This window comes from Acomys russatus, chromosome 29 (genome assembly GCF_903995435.1).
Source record: "Acomys russatus chromosome 29, mAcoRus1.1, whole genome shotgun sequence".
In the NCBI taxonomy this organism is placed as follows: Eukaryota; Metazoa; Chordata; class Mammalia; order Rodentia; family Muridae; genus Acomys; species Acomys russatus.
Genome location: NC_067165.1, coordinates 16,232,678 through 16,252,742, shown reverse-complemented (window position 1 = coordinate 16,252,742; position 20,065 = coordinate 16,232,678). Strand labels below are relative to the sequence as shown.

The following is a 20,065-nucleotide window of genomic DNA, read 5'->3' as shown; positions in this document are numbered from 1 at the left end:
AGGCTGGTCTTGAACTCACAGAGATCCTCCTGGGTCTGCCTCCCAAGTGTGGGGATTAAAGACATGTGCTGCCATCACTACCTACCTGGATTGAATTTATTTCTTTCCTCCTCCTCCTCCTCCTCCTCCTCCTCCTTCTCCTCTTCTTCATAACTTTCCTTGTTTCTCACTTCCTGTTGGCCTTCAGCCTTTCCCTGCTGTGTGAACCCCCTCCTACTTCCATGTGCTATATATGTTTTTAAATCTAGATTCCTCATAGGAGAGTTGCCAAATTGTACATAAAAAATGGCTCAGTGAAGTGGATTTCAAATTTGGCTGCACATCCACCTCCAGAGACTCGGACCTGAGTGCTTGTGGGTACAGCGTAGACTTAGGAATTACTAAATTCCCTCAGAGATTGTCCTGTATAGCTGAGTTTGAGAACCACTGATAACTGTTTGTAGGTTCAGGAACAGGTCCTTCGTGGGCATATGTTTGTTGTTGTTTTGAGATAAGTGTTATGTGATAGCTTAAGCTGTCCTCCAACTTCTGCTTTCTGTCTTATCTTCCTGAGTGCAGAAATTACAGGCATGTACTGCCACACCACATCTGGCTCTTTTTAATGAATTTTGCATCCATGTTCATAGTGGCCTAGCCACTGATTTTCTATTCTTGAATCAGTTACGGGAGTTTATCTTTTTCTAGACAAGCATTTGTTGTTCCAAATTAAGTGCTTACCCTCAGGGTCATACAGCTGTAACCTCAGTTATTTATTTTTGCTACATCGCCTATTAAATCACGTTTTTTAAACAGGTGATCTGTGTTCATGATGTTTCATCCATCTACCGTGTACCCTTGCTGTTAGAAGAGCAAGGGGTTGTAGACTACTTCCTTCGGAGACTTGACCTTCCTGTCGAGAGACAGTCACGAAAGATGCTGATGAAATGGAAGGAGATGGCAGACAGGTTTGCCTCCTCATAAGTAGCTGTGCATGCATGTCTTAGTCTTTTGTTGTGATAATTTGTTAGTGCTACTGGTAGAAAAGGTGCTTACAGGAGGAGACATTGAGAAGGCTAACAGGGCTTATAGCCAGCAGCGGCCACAGCACAGAGGAGGAGGCCTGGCCAAGCTGAGCATCCTCCCCAGGCCTCCAGGCAGGGAGCTCAGATCACAGCATCTTGCTATGCTACCTTATTAGTTTAACAGCATCAGTGGCCCAGAGCCCACACAATGCTGGCCGGCCGTGGCTGCAGCGCTCCTGTCGAGTCACTGCTACCTGGGATGTGTTTGGGAACATCTCATTCACTCAGCTAGAAAGAGCTGATCAGGGGTGGACTGCTGCCACCTGGTCCTGACGCTCTGAGGTTGTCTCATTTCTAAGATACTTACTCATGGTGTAGAGCAGGGTGACCCAGCTGTAGTTGAAAGTCATGTGGTGGCAGTGTAAGTACACACAGGGAGCAGAGCACGCCTTCTGTTGTCTTTGATAACTGCTTTTACTCTGACACTTTCCTTTTTGGTTTTTGGCCATTTATGCGCATATCTTTTGTGTCCATTTGCATGTAGCTATAAACATGCCTGTAGTTTTTAATGGTTGTTTTTATAAAACACGAAACATTGTCAGTCTGTTATTAATTTTTTTAAAAACGAAAATCTTACCAAGTACAGACATTTCCTCTGTGACTATACCATAATTTATCTGAGTTATCACATTAGCTCTTATGAATTGTTTGTTTAGTTTTTTTTGCCCTTTATGATTTGTTTTTTTGTTTGTTTGTTTTTTGTTTTTTGTTTTTTGTTTTTGTTTTTTCTGTGTAGCCTTGCCTGTCCTGGACTCACTTTGTAGACCAGGCTGGCCTCGAACTCACAGTGATCCACCTGCCTCTGCCTCACAAGTGCTGGTATTAAAGGCGTGTGCCACCGTGCTTGGCCTGATTTTTTTTGTTTGTTTGTTTTTAAAGACATTTATTTATTTTGGTTCTGTTTGTGTGCTTGAGTGTGTACATGCTACAGTGGGTGTGTGGAAGTCAGAGGACAATTTGTGGGATTGTGGGGGTCTGTTTTTCCTTTCTCCTGTGGGTTCTGGGGCTAGAGCTCAGATCATCAGGCTGTGCAGCAAGTGGTTTTACCCACTGAGCATCATTAACCCCAGTCCTACCCTCTCTGCAAAGCCTGCGCTGTTGAGCTGAGGGTCCTGTTTATTTTCTGTGCTTAGTGTTGAGGTGATATTCTGATTATCATCTTCCCAGGCATGTTTCCTCCTCCTGCAGAAGTGATTTTCATCTCATGATGTGGACATTAAAGTAACTGTCTTGACCCTTATTTGCTAGATATGATCGCTTGCTGGAGACCTGTTCTATCGCTCTTGTGGGCAAATACACCAAATTTTCAGACTCATATGCCTCTGTCATTAAAGCTCTCGAGCATTCTGCATTGGCTATTAATCACAAGTTGGAGATCAAGGTAAGGAAGGGTGGTTGTAGGTACAACCAGGGAGTAAATGGAGACAGTTTGTGTATGTGGTTCAAACCTTAAAATTTTTTATTGGGTATAGGTATATGTGGGTCCATGTGTGTTGCTATGGCACACATGTAGAGAAGGCAATTTGTAGAAGTTAGTTTTTTCTTCCACAGTGTGGGTTCTAGAGATTAAACTAAGTTGTCAGGCTTGACAAATGCCTTTACGCACTGAATTATCTCAAAGGCTCAAGCCTTGTGATCTTGTAGTTGCTCCATGCTTACCTGCTTTATGGCTTTTGGATATCTGCATTCATTTTTAGGGATAAGGAAGATTTATATTGGTTCTTTGCTTCAAGAAGACAATAGAATATTTTCCAGAAAGAGTGAAAGGGCCTCAGTGCCGGGATCTCAGTATCCATCCCTGTGGAATGTGAGGATCTGGTAGACATAGATACAGGCACAGCTGACGGCACTGCCTGGAGACCCTTTTCCCGGTGTGTGTCAGCACTCACTCCTCTCAGGTGTCATGGTTAAGGGGTAGACTTCTCAAGGAAGGCCCTGAGGAGGTTGCTAGTTTTTTCCATGAACTGGGTCATCATAGATTTTACCTTGAAGTTTGGGGAAGTAACTGTAAGGTATTAAACAGGGACGATTAGCAGCAGCAGCAGAAGAACCTTACTTTAAAAATAGGCCCAAGATTTGAAGAGAGGATTCTACAAGGAGTAAACCAGGTATAATTTGAGCAGTTTTAAAGTCCATTGCATTAGAATCTAACACTACTGAAATGTTCATATCTTGTTTATAAGTCATACTTTGATTTGAATTTGAATCCAGCCTAGAATATGAGACCTGTCTCAAAAAAGGAAGGGGGCCAGGAAGGAAGGAAATTTGTAAAGTGAAATACTTGTGACAGGATGCTCAGCATTTGGTTTTCACAGGAATAATTGCAAACGAATCCCAGTGGGCTGGCAGCACATACCCATAAGGTGGCTGAGAGGACAGGGGGCCTTGTGCTTTGCTGCCAGGAAGGCACGTTAAAGGTGCACTGCTTTAACAAGCACTTTGATAGTTTCATATCAAAGTAGAGTGTCGTGGCCTCATGCTTTCACACTGAAGTATTTACTCAAGAGAAATGGAAATGAATTTGGGCTGAGGAGGTAGCTCAGTTGGTAAGAATGCTTACCTAAGCATTCAGTGGATCCCTGAGTTCAGTTCCAAGCTCCACACAAAACTGGGCATGGCTCTGCATACCTGTAATCTCAGCACTTGGGACATAGAGATAGGAGGATCAGAAATTCAAGGTTATTCTCAGCTACATAAGACAGGTGGAGGCTAGCCTGGGCTATATGAGACCTGTTTAAAAAAACAAAACAAACAGCCAGGCGTGGTGGTGCACGCCTTTAATCCCAGCACTCGGAGGCAGAGGCAGGTGGATCATTGTGAATTCCAGGCCAGCCTGGTCTACAAAGCAAGTCCAGGACAGCCAAGATAACATAGAGAAACCCTGTCTCGAAAAACCATGAAAAACAAAACAACAACAACAACAAAAAACCACACACACGCAAAAAGATTTTATGCAAATAGGTACAGGTATACCACTTCGTTTGGAAACTACCCAAATGTATGTATGTCAGTGGGTAGAGTGTGATATATTTATGCAGTGGAATTGATTCAGTGATACAAAGAAATAAACGTCTCTTAGAGCAGCAGCATAGATGGATGTCAGACAGCCTGAGCAAAAGAAACTAGGCTCTCTACAGATGTGTGGCTCATTTACATGGAGTTCTAGAGGAGGCAAGGCTAGTCTGTGGTGGCAGAATCAGCCCTGTGTTGTGTAGAATTGAGAAGCAGGAAGCAGCTGTCCCCACCGTGGGTTGTTGGTTTTTTTTTTTTTTTTTTTTGGACACTGGGCACTGTGTCTTTGGGTGGTACACATCTCCATGAGGTGCCTTCTAGCTTTGGGGTGCATTCTGACTTCATGGGGTATGTCTTAGTCAGGGTCACTATTGCTGTGATGACACCATGACGAAAGCAGCTCGGGGATTGGAGAGGGTTTATCCAGCTCACACTACCACATCACAGTTTATTATCAAAGAAGGTCAAAACAGGAACTCAAACTGGGCAGGAACCTGGAGGCAAGAATTGAGGTGGAGGCCATGGAAGGGTATTGTGTACTGGCTTGTTCATCTGCTTTTTTATATAGAACTCAGGACTGCTAGCCCACGGTGGCCCTGCCCACATCGGGCTGGGCTTTCCCCATCCATTGATAATCATGGAAGTGCCCATAGGCTTGCCTACAGCCTGATTTTGAGGCATTTTCTCAACTGAGGCTTCTTCCTCTCTGATGACTCTAGCTTGTGCCAAGTTGACATAAAACTAGCCAGTGTAAGGTACATTGGACAGATACTCCTAAAATGTTTGCGTCTTATTGTTTCTAAGTCCTGCTTTGATTCAGATGGGGGCGGGGACCAGCTAACAAACCAACCAAAACTTACGTAGAGGTAGAGAGTGTCATTTGAACAGAGTAGAGTCTTTTCCAGTGGCTTCCTTGTAAGAAGATCTCTGAGTGGAGTGGGTAGAACTGGACTTGAGGTTTAGATAATTGTAAAGGGGACCCTTAGTTAAAATATTTAATTTTATTAAATATTAAATCGATTTTAATTATGTTGTCACTTTAAAACTGAAATTAAGAGAGATGGAACATTGATAATATTTGAAAGTTGAGTGTGGTTGGATTCATAAGCTGTTGTTTCTCTGCCTGCCTTGGTGCACCAGTACATCGATTCCACAGACTTGGAGCCCAGCACCATGCAGGAGGATCCCGTGCGCTACCATGAGGCATGGCAAAAGCTCTGCAGTGCTCAGTAAGTAGCCTTTGCCATGGAGCTTTTGCCAGTGAATGTGGACCTGTGCTTTCAGTACTGAGGGAAGTCATTTGCCTGTGAAAGTATCTTGATAGTTAGATTGCACAGTAAATGGTATTTAAAAAAATTTAAAAGTAAAGCTCCCCATTATAGTTTGGCTCTGAAGAAATCACATTCTCATTTCACTGATTCTTGTTATATACATCTCATCATGAGGCTTCAGGATTTTTTTCATCCAGATCATTTGATGAACAGCCATCAAATGTTTCTGGCAGCAGCTACTATTTAAAGATGCCGAGGATCAAATTCAGGGCTGTGCTAGCCATGTGCTTTACTGCTAAACCATATCCTCAGGTCTTCCCCCCCCCCTTTTTTTCTTTTTTTTTTTTTTTTGAGACATGGTTTCTCTGCTTAGCCCTGGCTGTCCTATAATTCTAGGCTGGCCTTAAACTCAGAGATCCACCTCCCTCTGCCTCCCAAGTGCTGCCCCAGCTAGGTTTTTCTTTTTTTCTTTTTTCAAGATTTATCATATATAGTGTTCTGCCTGCATGTGTGCCAGCACGCCAGAAGAGGGCACCAGATCTCATTAGAGATGGCTGTGAGCCACCATGTGGTTGTTAGAAATTGAACACAGGACCTTTGGAAGAATAGCCAGCTCTTAACCTCTGAGCCATCTCTCCAGACTGGTTTTTCTTAAAATAGTAAAAACTTAACAAGCACCTGCAGAGATGCTTGGTCAGTGTGGCACACCGCTGAGGAGTAAAAGCCCTCTGACCTCTACATGTGTGCCTGAGAAGAGTGTTGGAATCAGGAGGAAAAGTGAACTGATCACACATGGAACACATCCAGAGTCTTGTACTTAGGAGGCTCAGGCAGGAGGATTGTGAGTTTGAAGCCAGCCTGGGCCATCCTGAAAGACCCACCTCCAAGGAGAAGTGTGAATATAGACCTTGGGGCAAGGGCTGCCCGCTTCGTCATGTAGACTGCTGTCTGTTCCTGAGATGGGCCGTGTCTTTGCATTAAGTTCATTGTGCTCACAAGCACAAAAAGTACACACTCAACAGTTTTTCAGCTTTAGTCCCAGTCTCTGGGGGCTGAGCTGGAGGGGCAGCAAGCTCATGGCCTCAGTGTCATGGCCGTGACTTTTTTGGTATGGACTGAGAGCTGGATTAGTGGAAAAGGGAAGCTGTTTTGTGGTCTTTCTCCAGTGGAGTGCTGGTTCCAGGAGGATTTGGTGTTCGGGGAACAGAAGGAAAAATTCAAGCAATTGCCTGGGCTCGGAAACAGAAGAAGCCTTTTTTGGGTAAGGAGTTCTGCTGCGCCCTCTTTACTTTGAACAAAGAATGAAGAAAATGACAGTGACTCAAGACATGCACACTTTTTTTTTTTTTTTTTTTTAGAGAGGAAAGGAATTTTCTAGGGGGAAATTCAATTACATTTACTCATGTCTATGTGTTCAGGCACATGCCACAGCATGCATATAGAGGTCAGAGGATGATTTGCCAGGGTCTGTTCTCTCCTACCGTGTATATCCCAGGAATTGAACTTAGGCTGTCAGGCTTGCTAGCAAGCACCTTTACCTGCTGAGCCATCTTGTTGGCCTTTAGATTTGTAATACGCAAAGTATATGAGAAGCACATAGATGACAGAGAGTTTTGATAAGGCGGACTGTCAGGAAAGACTGTTTGATAGGTAGGCTGCCAGGAAAGATTGTTTGATAAGGTGGGCTGCCAGGAAAGACTGTTTGATAAGGTGGGCTGCCAGGAAAGACTGTTTTATAAGGTGGATGGTCAGGAAAGACTGTTTGATAAGGTGGACTGCCAGGAAAGACTGTTTGCAGCAGCGCATGTACGGCTGGGCCTGTGTCCTCCTCACTTGGCAAACCAGCCAGTAACTGGGGCAAGTGATTTTGGATGCTTTTTTTAGATTTACGCAGTTTTCAACTTGATCAGTTGGTAAATGAGAACTTAATGAGAGAGGATAAGGAACTTGGGTTTTAAGGTTCCTAGTAAAATATTGTTTCTTTAACTGACTACCTTTGCAGAACCCCTGAATCTTCATATGTACATAGGTACCAGTTTTAATTCATTACAGGTAAACGCTTTTGGGTGTTTCTGACTTTGTATGATTTCCACTTAGGACATAAAGACCTGACAGGCTGAGGAAATGTGGGAGTTGCCCTCTCATTGGAGACTGATGCTTTTTCCTTCTCTTGGAAGGTGTGTGCTTAGGAATGCAGCTAGCAGTGGTGGAGTTTTCAAGGAATGTGCTGGGATGGAAAGGTATGTGTAACTTTAGTAACTGATTCCTGGAGGCCCTGACAGCCATTATGAGCATAATGCCTGCTTTCTCAGTGCCTCTCAGTGCTCAGTGAAGTGGGCACTTTGTTCATAGTGGTGCATGAATTGCTACATGTCTGAGGGAGCTCCTGAGCACGCAGGTCTTTGGCTACTGCCCCGACCTGTCTTGGTTCAAGATCCTCACTTTGAATACAGTGACCACCATGTGGTTGCCTGGAACCAAACCTGGGTCATCTGTAAGAGCAGTGAGTGCTCTCACTACCTGGCTGTTTTCCTCAGCCCATAATCATCTACTTTAACCTGAGAGAGCTCATAATTTGATGCTTAGCTGAAACCAGTCATTAACAGGTTTTGTTTATAGTTATTTTCTTTTCTTTCTGTTTTTTGTTTTTCAAGACAGGGTTTCTCTGTATAGCCTTGGCTGTTGTGGAACTCGCCCTGTGGACCAGGCTGGCCTCAGACTCACAAGAGATCTGCCTGCCTCTGCCTCCTTAGTGCGGGGATTAAAGGCCTTTATAGCTATTTTCATAACGCAATTATTTTAACTTTTCAGATGCCAATTCTACAGAGTTTGACCCTAAGACTAGCCATCCTGTGGTGAGTCAAGCATTTGAACCTCTCTGGGGCTTATAAGGGTGGAAGGATGTCTGTGAAGCAGGGGATGACAGACAGGCAGCGAGGCCATTGTGTCCTAAAGACCCCTCAGACCTCATGACAAGGACTTTGTGAGTTTTCACCTAGTTCCTCGCCAGCCTTTCCAAGTTTCCATAGGAAGCCTTTAAAAGACAGATGTGATTCCTGCTAGCAAGAGGATGTTCCCGAGTAAAATAGTTCTTCCATCCTCTCAGCTCCTGGGAGGAATCATGCATATGTGGAGCGCACATGGTAGCCACTCTGGTCAGAGCTCCACATTTAACAGTTTATGGTCTTCCTAGGGCCAGTCCTGGGAGGTAGACAGGCTTAGGGTCCATGAGCTAAGGGCTAGTGATTTCTTTAGTGGTAAGCAAAGCTTTTCCAGGCTGCAATTCTGTTGTGGATCACCTAGGGGCATGTGGCCTAGTCAGCCTGTGGTAGTGATAAGGCTCACTGAGGAGGGACAGTGTCTTTGTTTTTGAATCCCTAGCCCATGAGTGACAGTCATGCTTAGGTGTTTGCTCTTTTCAGTGTTCAGTAGCTGATGAGCATTGGTTGTGTTTGAAGGAGGGACTGTTAGTCACTGAGGACACTGTGACAAGGTGGACAAGGGCTTTGATCTCAGTGACTTAGCATCTGCCTATTTGTTCTGAAGTTGAAGTTTTGTTAATGTAAGAACAATGATGGGATGAGGGAGTGGAGCCCAGGGACGCCTGGAGGGGGATTCCAAGGTGCCCAGGCATGGTGGGCCAATGGGTAAGCTGTATCAGACTCCTCTGGGTGCCACAGTCTATCTGTTCACAGACTTGCTAGTGGCTGCTGGTCTTGCACCCTTTTCTCAGGCCCAAAGAACAGCTGTGTCATGACCCATTAGTCTTGTGTCCATGTTGCTATGACATAACACAGAGTCTTTGGCATCCCAAGTATTGGAGCAGGGGACAGCATCATTAGGCAGGCTGAAGCACTGAGCTTCTGTACTGGAGGGCTCCACTTGGGGAAGGAGCTCTGGTTTTAACAGAAGCGGAGTTTGGTGGTCAGACTTGTTTTCTGAACATCTCTAGGTCATAGACATGCCAGAACATAACCCTGGGCAGATGGGTGGAACCATGAGGCTGGGCAAGAGGAGAACCCTGTTCCAGACCAAGAACTCAGTCATGAGTAAGTTGTTTCACAGGAGTCTGGCTTTTGTCCTGGTCTGTGCAGGACATGTGGGCTAGGTGGCGCTATAGATAGATCCAAAGGGCCAGGCCAGCCTTTTCTTGGCTTTGTTCCTTTCCTTCTTATTGCATGCTTACTTCGGATGTACCGTGTAAGCCAGATGTTCTCTGGTAATGTACCTGGGACCTTGGGTGTGGCTATCTCAACAAGCAGGCCATTAGAGTAAATCCATTGCAATCTGTGGTTACTTTCTTATACTAGTAAATAGAACTGTGGAAACAATTTCATATAGTTTAATCTAAATACATTTTATTCCAAAAGAAAAGAATGATTGCAGTTAAAAACTTAGGGGAGTTGGAGGAGGAAAAGCATCTTAAGAAAATGACCCTACTAGACATTGCCTTGCCTAATAGAAACACTGCTCTTTTAACCATTGGTAGAAGGGCCCTATGTCTGTCTGGGGGTTCCAGCCAGACTATTTTGACTGAGTTAATTCATGAGTACCACTTTCAAGTTCTTCCAGCTGTGGTCTTCTGTGGGTTTGAGGATGAGTCAGTAAGCACCCCATTTTCACACACTGTGCCTGTTCATCCATAGTCCTTAGGCACCAACCAACTTTTTATTTCCCTTCGCCACACTGTTCTCAGGGACCTGGCTTTCTGGGAGGGCCTGTCGTCCCTGTGGTGGTTTCCGACAGCACAATGCTTTGCATTTACCAGTGGTGTGTTCAAGGGAGGTGGTGCAAGTTTGTTCTTACTATGGTTCTTGGTTTGGGCAGAGGAGCCCAAAGCCCTAGGAATTATTTTCTGAATTATATCAAGAGCAGGTGAATGTGGCCAGCAGAATTTTGGTGGCATGGTTCACCTACATGGTACAGTGGATTGGGAATAGTGAGTAGTTTCACAGACTCTTTGTGCAGGTAGAAGTCATACAAATTGCTTGGCTTTCTGCAGGGAAACTCTATGGAGACACAGACTACTTGGAAGAGAGGCACCGCCACCGATTTGAGGTGAAGATGGGAGTCTGCTCCTTCTGTTACTCTGTAAAGAAAGTGTTGGAGAGGCCAGAACAATGAGTTTTTCTACCCACCAGGTGAATCCAGACTTGAAAACGTGCTTGGAAGAGCAAGGCTTGAAGTTCGTTGGCCAAGACGTTGAAGGCGAGAGGATGGAGATTGTGGAGTTGGAAGGTAGTGATAACTCAGTGGAGAAAGTGCAGCAAGGTTTCCTTGGTGTGTGGGAAAATAGAAAAATGTATCTCCCTGTGTGGTGATGTCATACACCAAGTCCCAGCACTTGGAACTGAGGGAGGAGGATCATGAGTTCCAGGTTAGCCAGGGCCTCAGAGCCATGCCTGTCTCAAGAAAAAGAAAAGTGTGCTGATTTTGCACCTGACTTGGTATTGAAGGCAGCAGCTTCTGAGAAGGTTCCAGAACAGGGAGGCACATCCCAAGGCATGGCTTCCACGGGAGCCTTGAACCCTTCCCCAGGTTTTGTGTGAACAGTGTGGCTCAGCTATGCCAGTCACAGGATAATCAGACGGGACTCTAGAGAGCAGGTGCCTGAGCTGTGAGGCACACAGCGCTGAGGAATGCTGTCGGCTCACTGTTGCTTTGGGGTTCCCTTTACCTACATTTGGGTGTTAAGAGTTATTTTTAGACACTGGGTTTTTTTCATATTTACTTTTTCCTTTTCTTTCTTTTTTCCATCCGTCTCATCTTTTAACTTGGTGCACAGAATACTAATTTTTCCTCCTGAATTTGTGTTGCAGATCATCCGTTCTTCGTTGGGGTGCAATATCACCCTGAGTTCCTGTCCAGGCCTATCAAGCCCTCCCCACCCTACTTTGGCCTCCTTCTGGCCTCTGTGGGGAGGCTCCCACATTACCTTCAGAAAGGTTGCCGGCTCTCACCCAGGTGGGGACACTAACTCATCACAGTGAGGCAATGAGAAAAAGCTATAGGTGGCAGGGCCCCATCCTTGTGTAGGCGACCATACACTGCTCAGCATACTGTGAAGGTTGCCGTTTTTCCCCTGGAATTTTGTTAGGCTGCCCCTGTTTTACTGGCCAGGCCTCATCTTTGTAGTTTCTGGGTTCTGTTATTGCTGCTGAGCAGATCCTGTTCATGGCAAGGAGGTCACAACCAGGTGGGCTTATGCCCTATTAATTCTATCTGAAACTGGTTTTTCTAAGTGGTTGGTTAGCATGTCAGTGCTGAAATACTGGGGAGGGGGTGTATCTCTTGGAACTAGAGGAAGGAAATTCTCCCCCAGCCTAATGCATGTGATAGAGATAGTGGCCATGTGTGGAAGAGGAAGCAAAGTGAGTGAAGGATGGGGCGTGAGTAAACCTTCTGAATCCACAGGGACACTTACAGTGACAGAAGTGGGAGCAGTTCCCCCGACTCTGAAATCACCGAACTGAAGTTTCCATCAATAAGTCAGGACTGATGAGGTCAGTGACGTTTTTAAGGTTTAGAAAAAGAAAAAACGTGTTAACAGATTTCCTAGAGCTCACAGGCCAGCCAACCTAGTTGAACTAGTGAGCTGCAGCTTCTTTGAGAAGTTGTCTTAAAAAGTAAGTTGGAGCCAGGTGTCGTGGTGCACACCTGTAATTCCAGCACTTGAGAGGCAGAGGCAGGTGGATCGCTGTGAGTAAACCTGAGTTTGAGGCTGGCCTGGTCTACAAAGTGAGTCCAGGACAGCCAAGGCTACACAGAGAGACCCTGTCTCGGGGGCGGGGGGTGAAGTAAGCTGGAAATAGATGTGAGGATAGATGCCTGCCAACCTCTGCCCTCCACAAGAGAGCACACACACAGGTGCATACATCCATACTCCTCCGGGTGGCCTGCCATCAGCAATCTTGAACTAGGCAAGTGCTGTGGACTGAGTGCTTGTATCTGGCTGAGGCACAGAGGTTGCGGCAAGGCCTTGAAGGTGTGTGGTTCTGTAGAATTGCAAACAATAGGCTTCTGTCGTTCTCCCACAGGAATAGGCCCTGTTCCCTATGTGGCCTGGCAGCTAAGTTCTGACACTTCTCTAAAAAACATGTAATTCTAGCTTTTTTTTTTTTTAAAAACAGGATGATTCTTCAAGAAAGCCTTCAACTTTTGATAGTTTACGACTATGATTTTACACTCTGCTTTTGACACTTCTTTTAAATTATGTTTGTATTAAGATTATTTTATTATGAGGGAAAGGTATTTGGAAAACTTTGTCACTTGCACGTCTCATCATTTATATTGGATCCTGCAACATATGTATTTGTGCAACAATTCCTTTGCAGTTTGCGTGTTTTCTGAGATGGAAAGCAGGACTCTGTATGGGACCTGATGGTGGCCAGTGGCTGGTTAAAGGCCACCAACCACTTGAGTCATTGTCATTTGAGTGAGTTGCTTTTATTTCCCTGGGGTGCCAGGGCTTCCAGTGCTGGGCTGCTGACTGTGGATGCTGTTGGAATCTTAGTGCTGCTGGGTTGTAAGGGGACTTGGTACCAGCTGTGGTTGGCCTTCACCATCTAGAGGGACATTTGGTTCTTTGGTACATCAGACAAGCTCTGGCTATAAAGTGTCACATACAAACCCTGGGTCTCTGGCTGCACTTTCTGTTGCTGGGGCTGAGTACACTCCTTGCATCAAGGGGTCAACAAGGAATCTTAGGGTAATTGGTTCTGAAGCCTTCTCTTGTTTATGTAGCATTGATTTGAGGGTAGCTTTTCCTTCTAGAATGGTATTATTGCAGTTGAAATGCAATTCGAAGTTATTTTCTTAATGTGACATAGCAATGGGCATGGCCATGTGCCTATGATATGGTGGCTGGCACGATGTATACTCCTAACTTAATAAATAATGTGGAACCATTGGTGTGCTTCTCTTTTCACTGGCTTGGGTGCCTTCTCATGGGCACTGAGCTTCAATGCCAGGGCTTCTCTTGGGCCAACCTTAGTGAGCAGTCTGAGTTTCAACCTAAGTTGCGAGCCTTAGTAGCACGTAGGGTTCCTCTGCCAGGCTTGTCTGGTTGTCATGACATATTGTGTGCCAAGGGATTAAAAGCTAGTTGGTGCTGTGTGTGACTTAGCAGGAGGAGAAAAGAGAAGGAACCATGGCTGGCTGGACAGGGTCCTTTGCCCACTGCACACAAGACACTTCATACATGGAACCAGGCAGCTGACCTCGAAAGTTCAGGCTCAGAAGTTCAAGGTCATAGGGCAGGGTTCTTTCCGTAATCGGTTGTGGGGTGTTGGTGACTTTGCCATTTTCTTACTTGGACTATAGGCCTGGCTATGTATAGATCATAGCATCCTTCACTTGCTACAAATTAAGACATGGAAGCGTAGGGAGGAAAAGATATTTCACCAGTTTGCCTAACTCCTACCTTAGACTCCTCTCTTACTCCCTGGTCCAATGCCATAGTCGCCTCGAGGCCCAGAGCTCCACCCTTCTAATTCCTTATCAAAAGCATGTCTTCGAGTTCTGTGAGTTCATGGCTGGCTTGTGGATGATTCTACTTCTTTCTTTCTACTCAATGGTCCCATCATTTCCCACACTGAGGCAGTGTTCTAGAGGGATGTACCACTGTTGCCACAATAGTGAGGGCTGGCTGGGTGTGGCGTGGTGTTTTCTCCTGATGAAGGTGGCCTCACTATTCCGCCAGTTTCCACATGCCAGCTATCTGTTAGCAAAAGGGAATCCTACATGGCTCTCCAGAGTTTGCTATGCTAAGTGTGCTGCCAGGACTGATGCTTGACAGTGCTGGAAGGCAGTGGTCCAGTGACTGCCAGTGCTCAGAGGGTTCTCACCTCAGACTTAGGGGACAAGGGCAGCCATGCTCCCTGGTGACCACCTGCTTTTACAAACACCAGCTTCTAGAGAAGAAACATCTGAGGAAGGTGCTACCTGGGCCAGAATCTAGCATGGCGCTTTGCACATTCTCCTCTTGTTTCTTGAGTAATTGTTGGCTTTGGTCTTTTTAAAACCTACTTTATTAGGGGTTCTTTAATGCATACAACCTCCCTTCCAACCCACTGACCCTATGCAGGAGAGAAAGATGGATAGGGACAGGAGAGGTAGACCTTCTCAGACTCAGTTCCGTGAGCGACTCCACTCTCCATTGTCAGGGTTCCAGCAGACCTGCTCAACAGCTACCCAGCAGGAGCCTCCAAGTGTTCTCTGGAGTGTTTCCCTAGGAGTGCCTTGAAGTAAAGCAGTGCAAAGCTAAGAAGTCAAGAGATGAAGCAGCCAAGAGATGCGAAGTGATGCAAAAGCAAGCTCTTTGTTTTGGATCTATTTTTATATGCTTCTATAGTCCGTACAGGATGTTTTTCAACTGGCAAAGCCCATGCCCCTGCATGCAGCAGTTCCCGTTCTGGCAGACAAACATCACATGCCCTCCCTTGAGCAGTTTCACATCCCATATATGGGATAAAAAACAAAAACATGTTTATACCCATTATAATTAATGACTTTATTTTTTCATTCACTTATTTTACCTTGGGGCTACCCCTACTTTAGTGAGTGGAGTGCTCTGTCGTTGAGCCACAACTCATCCTTAGGAGGGCATACTTTTTGTAGCCCTGGGGACACCAGTGTGTGAGTAAAGGAATTTGGTGATCTGTCATGAGCATTTATGATCATGTTTGGTTCCTGAAAGTTAGGAGTGCTGGCAGCAACCAACATGATCCATGAGAAAATCAGGTCTTGAATAGTGAGTGGTCCAGAGGGTGTGCAGTATCTGGTGAGTGCGGTATAGGAACTGAATTTTCAAAACTAGCTTGTGTGTGCACATACGTCAAAGGATCCAACGCCTGCCAGTACTTAATATCCTTTTTTCTTTGTTGTTCACTCTGAATGTAGCCAACCTCAAGGCTGATAGCTGAATACTTTCATGGGGACCCTTGTTTTGTAAAATGCTTTTTGTCAATACTCTTGATTACCTGGTAACTCAGAGCCCAAATATAGGAGGAGTATTCTTGTCTCATTAGGGAATTATTAGGCACCTACCACATGCCTGCATGTGCTCTGAACACAAACCATGCCTGACTGCAGTGTGTGTTTTAATGGGATAAACTGGCAGGCATAGTTGCTCCTGCCAGTAATCCCAGGACCTTGGTGGTACAAGGGGAAGGGGGTTGTTGAAACTAGGAGTGCCACAAGTTCAAGGCCAGCCTGGAGGGGAAGCTAAGTCCTGCAGCTCTGAAGAAAGAGGGCTTTAGGCAGAGGGGCACCCAATGCAGAGGTGGGATGGGGTGGTTGCTGTGGCATGCATGGCTGGTGTAAGGGGCAGCAAGAGGAGCTAGTACAGGTGGCTTTCCTGTGATGAAATGTGTGTGGGCAGGGCAGGTGAGTTAGAATCCAGCCCTGGCTTTTGTGCCAGTTAGGCATTAATCTTATCTGGCTAGGCCCCTTCCTGCCACAGCTAGCATATACCAGGTACTATATCATGTTGACAAAATGCCATTTGCCCACTGTCACTGTTTCCCAGGTGACAAGACTGAGGCAGAGGTCTTAGGGCAGAGCTGCAGTGGCTGCCAGGCTGTGGCTCCTAAGCAGATGTGGCTGGCCAAGAGACTTGTGACACAGTAGCCTTCGGCTGGCTGAATAAGTGTCTTAGAAATAACCAGGCATTCCAATGTATAAGGAATAATGACACGCAAGTTCTATTAAGTTGGGTGGTTGCTGCAGGGTAGCCCACGCCCTATAACTAGTTACCAAGTAGGTTTTTCTGGCTGCAAGTGGCCTCTTCAGGCTGACAAATTTCCTGGCCCACTGAATTGGCTTGGGCAAAAGGTGCATTTAATTGCAATTAAGAGTTACAGTCCCTTAGAGCTCAACTCTTAGAATGACTAGCCGTATTTTCTGAAAGCAAGGCCCCTCGGGGATGTGCCAAGAGCTGCTTATTTGCTATGTTACTGTGCCTGCTCTGAGGCGAAGCCATATGGCTCCTGTCCATGCACTGCTGAGGGAGAGGAGGTGTCCGAGGCATGTTTTATTCCAGGCCTTATTCCACATCTTCCTCAGTCTCACAGGACACAACAGCTGCAGGACAGGGACCGGCGCTGCCTCAGCTGTTGCTGAAGTTGCTCCTTTTCCGCCGTTAGCACCTTCACCTTCTCTTCCAACTTGCCCAGCTCCATTGTCCATTTCTGAGAGGACAGAGTGGCAGTAAATAATCAGGCTGCTATTGTCTCAGGCCGTCCTCCTGGGATGGACCACAGCCTGGGGGCTCTGGTCTCACTGCTGTCTCTTGAAGTTGCTTATATACCAGGCACTGGAGTGGGGCCCCCTTCGTAGCATCCCAAGGGCTGGCAAGGGACCTGATGATGTCTCCAGTGTCATCTCCCTTGGCCTCTGCTTTTCTACCATCTGGTGACCACCTTGGGACTCATTCCAACACTCCTCTGCCACTCACCAGGCACCTCCCCCTCCCCCATAGTTTCCTTATAGCGCCTCAGTAGTCTGATCTCCCTGATTCCCTGGCCCTTCCAACATGACTGAAGTGCTAATGCAGGGTGGATGGGGCTGTGTGCTGTGAAATGGGGTATAGATTTAAAAGTGATTGCTGGGACTTTACTTCTGGTCACTGAACAGTGAGGAGGAGGCAGAGTTCCTTTCATCTAACCCCACCCATCCTTGGCCAGATCCTCCTCACCTGCCTGCACCAGTCCTGGATAGCGCCAACTGACAGTGGGCCCTGGATGCTCCCGTCACGCCTTAGAAATACCTCCCCCTGGTCTGTCTCATACAGCTGTGGTTCACCCTGGGCCTTGGGGGTGTGCACGGTCAGGCGGAGAACCTTAGCAGAGGCAATGGAAGCTCAGAGGGTGCCACATCTGATGGTGGCGGCCCCAGTTCCACTTGGGTAGCCCCCCACTTTAGCTCTTGGAGGCCACCTGGCGGGGTCCTCCCTTAAGCTCCTGTTGCTGCTCCTTATCCCTGTGCTGCTCAGCAATGTCACAGGGCAGTGTCATGCAGGTAGCTCACCTTGAGAGGCATGCTGGCTGTGGCTGTGCTTATGACAGGGATGAAGGTGAGGGTGTAGGCATCCGGAAAGACCTGGGGTTTGAAGCCCTGCAGGATGGAGTCCACCAGCAGGCGCGTGCGGTCCTCATCACGGTGGCTACAGTGGATGCCCTGCACCAGGCCACTGTCCTCGACGCCTACCAACAGGCTGCCACCCTCACTGTTGAGAAAGGCACACACGTAGCGCCGCACGTGGTGCTTGAAAGCCAGGCTCAAGTACTCACCACTGCCTCTCTTGAACTCCACGTTCCGTGTCTCACTGCCAAGGAAGGCACCCTGGAACAGCTGCTCCTGGCCCAGGATCTCCTGGTGTACAATGGCACTGTCAGAGCGCACACCACTCGGTCGGTTCTGAGAGATCTGCCGACGTCCAGCCCAGCACCAGTTAGGGGAAGTGTCTGCCAGTTGGGGTAGCTGCTGTCGCCTGAATCCTGGGCTGGGGCCAGGGCTGGGGCCAGGGCTGGGGTTTGGGCTTGGTCCGCTGTCCTGCTGGGATGGGGTCAAGAGTGGGCATATAGGCAAAGGCAGAAGGCAGGGGCCCCTAACTTAAAGAGACTGGTAGACTCCCATCACACACTAGTGATCCTCTCCCAGGCTGAGGGTCCAATTCTGCATGTGTGCATAAGTCAGTGCTGGCTCAAGGGCTCAAGTCAGCTCTCGGGTTGGGCTCTTCCTTGGCGCCTGCTGTAGGATGCCTAGGTGGGTAAGGAGATAGCCCCTTTGGAGTTGGGAGCCAGCACATCCAAGGACGTCTCCCCCCACTTGGAGTGTGTAATAGGCCCCAGGCCCAAATGTTCCTAGGAGGCATTTTAGTAACCCTGTAGGCCTCTGGGCAGAGATGCAGGCCCATGAACTGAGGGACCTGACCCTACCCTCTTTGTTGTCTCTGGAATGTCTGGCAGCTACTTCCTGGCTAATGAAAAGTCTTCTTGAATCTTAGCTTTCTTATGCCCTTTCTGAGTCCCTGTGTGGCTTTTGCTTTGTTTCTAGAGCTCTGGGCAGTTTGTTTCTACACTGTCACTTCTGTTGGCTCCCCACAGCCCATCAGCCTCATCTTCCTATCCTCTTAGCAGGTCTAAATGCCAGTGCAATGGCCAATCCCAGCTCCCTGGTGCCTTCAACCTCTACAGGGCTGGACAGACAGCTAGGCTAGTGTGTGGAGATAAAGAACAGGGCCCAGTAGTCCAGCAGCTCCCTGATGAAGTTAGCTTCAGAAATGTAACAGGCACATGTATCAAAAGTTATTAACAGAGCTGCTTAGTTCCACGGTTCAAGCCCTATGGGTTTGCCCTGTGAACAGAAGACCAAGGACATTGGTCGTATAACTCCAACAAACTGGCCTGGATCCTGCTTTGCCAAGAGCTGTAGTGACCTGGGCCCACCCTCTGGCCCAGCTTCCTTATTCAGCTGCCTGTGTAGCCTTCACAGCCTCAGCCCCACAGATATCAGCCTGTGTCACCTGAACATCTTTTCTCTGAATGCATTCCATGATCGATAAGTCCCAAGCTTGGGTTTCCCGTCCCCTGTAAATTTGTCCCCAGCGGGCAATGAGGGCTTGCCTGTTCTCACACGGCCACATCAACCTTGGGACTGGCAGAGCTGATTCTGCTCTTGGAGGGCTTGACAAGGACAGGACGTAAGTTGCCTGCCTCAGCCTTGCTCTGGTACAATACAGGTATTGGTCTGTCAATGGGACAAATGAGGTGGACCGTGGAGAAAATCAGGACATGTTATGTTCCGGGCCTCCCAAACCTGACTGGAATGCTAAAGGGTCCCTAAGAGTCTTCCTCTCAGCAGAGGACAAGTCAGTCCTTTGAGTCACACATCCCCTGGTGTGCAGTTCTTCATGCCATTCACACTCCTCAGCATGCCTTCAGGGCACACTTGGGCAAACCACTTACCTCCCTATGGTTTAGGGACTCCAAGCCCTCACTCAACACCAGCTCCTTGCCACGGGCTGTGAGCTCTTTGAGGATTAGCTGCTCCTCCAAGGCCATCTGCAGGCGCCAGGGGAGGGAGGCCAGGGACTCCTTGGGGGCAGCCACCTGTACCAGTGCGTAAGCATTCCGCGGCCTCCTCACTACCTCAATGTGCTCACGGGGCACTGGCAGCTCCAGCCGCTCTAGGGTGTCTCGCAGCAAGCAGGCAAGCACTGGCACAGAGAACTGGGGGTTCAGGTGGCCCACATAAAGAGTATGTGTGCTAGGAACTGCCTGGAGGCCAGAGTCCTTGGGCAGGGACTCTCTTAGAGGCAGTTCTGGTGGGGACTGCTTGCCCTGGGACTCTACCGGGGACTCCCAGATCCGGGTCTGTGTGGACGTCTTCCTGAGGGTCATGGTGGCTTTCTCAGAAGGTTTTGATAGTCCTATTGACTGCTGCTCCTGGGCCTGGCTCTCAGGCCAGCCTTCCCAATACACTCACAGGTGCTGAAGCTTCTGGAAGCTTGTAGACAGGCAGAGACTAGACAGGGTCAGACAGAAAGGAGGACAGAGGGCAAGTAACCCCCCCTTGGTGCCTAGGAAAGAACCAGACAGGGCCAAGCCAGACCTCTGGGTCTGTGGGCAGGTAAGAGATCTGCCCGAGGCTACGAGGCATCCTCAGGTCCTCTCTATGCCCTCTAGATGCCTCATCTTGACTCCCCCATCTGATTCTAGG

The 20,065-nt window shown here is 47.5% G+C and overlaps 2 protein-coding genes across 3 annotated transcripts in view; one reads left to right on the top strand and one right to left on the bottom strand.

Annotated features, from left to right (window-relative positions):
* Positions 1 to 13,273, top strand: part of Ctps1 (CTP synthase 1) — a 28,627-nt gene extending 15,354 nt beyond the window's left edge. For both annotated transcript variants that reach the window (XM_051171845.1, XM_051171847.1), the window contains exons 8-19: positions 793 to 944; positions 2,310 to 2,442; positions 5,214 to 5,302; positions 6,511 to 6,605; positions 7,522 to 7,584; positions 8,156 to 8,199; positions 9,297 to 9,393; positions 10,347 to 10,402; positions 10,486 to 10,582; positions 11,164 to 11,308; positions 11,759 to 11,847; positions 12,475 to 13,273. In XM_051171845.1, the coding sequence (XP_051027802.1) occupies positions 793 to 944; positions 2,310 to 2,442; positions 5,214 to 5,302; positions 6,511 to 6,605; positions 7,522 to 7,584; positions 8,156 to 8,199; positions 9,297 to 9,393; positions 10,347 to 10,402; positions 10,486 to 10,582; positions 11,164 to 11,308; positions 11,759 to 11,843 (1,056 nt within the window). In that variant the 3' untranslated portion in view covers positions 11,844 to 11,847; positions 12,475 to 13,273. The remainder of the gene's footprint in view (positions 1 to 792; positions 945 to 2,309; positions 2,443 to 5,213; positions 5,303 to 6,510; positions 6,606 to 7,521; positions 7,585 to 8,155; positions 8,200 to 9,296; positions 9,394 to 10,346; positions 10,403 to 10,485; positions 10,583 to 11,163; positions 11,309 to 11,758; positions 11,848 to 12,474) is intronic.
* Positions 13,274 to 16,410: 3,137 nt separating this feature from the next.
* Positions 16,411 to 19,800, bottom strand: Slfnl1 (schlafen like 1). Its single transcript, XM_051171858.1, is given in 5 exon segments — positions 16,411 to 16,533; positions 17,040 to 17,183; positions 17,372 to 17,899; positions 18,460 to 18,473; positions 19,308 to 19,800. Coding segments are annotated over 5 exon segments (1,248 nt in total). The 5' UTR covers positions 19,747 to 19,800.
* Positions 19,801 to 20,065: the final 265 nt, after the last annotated feature.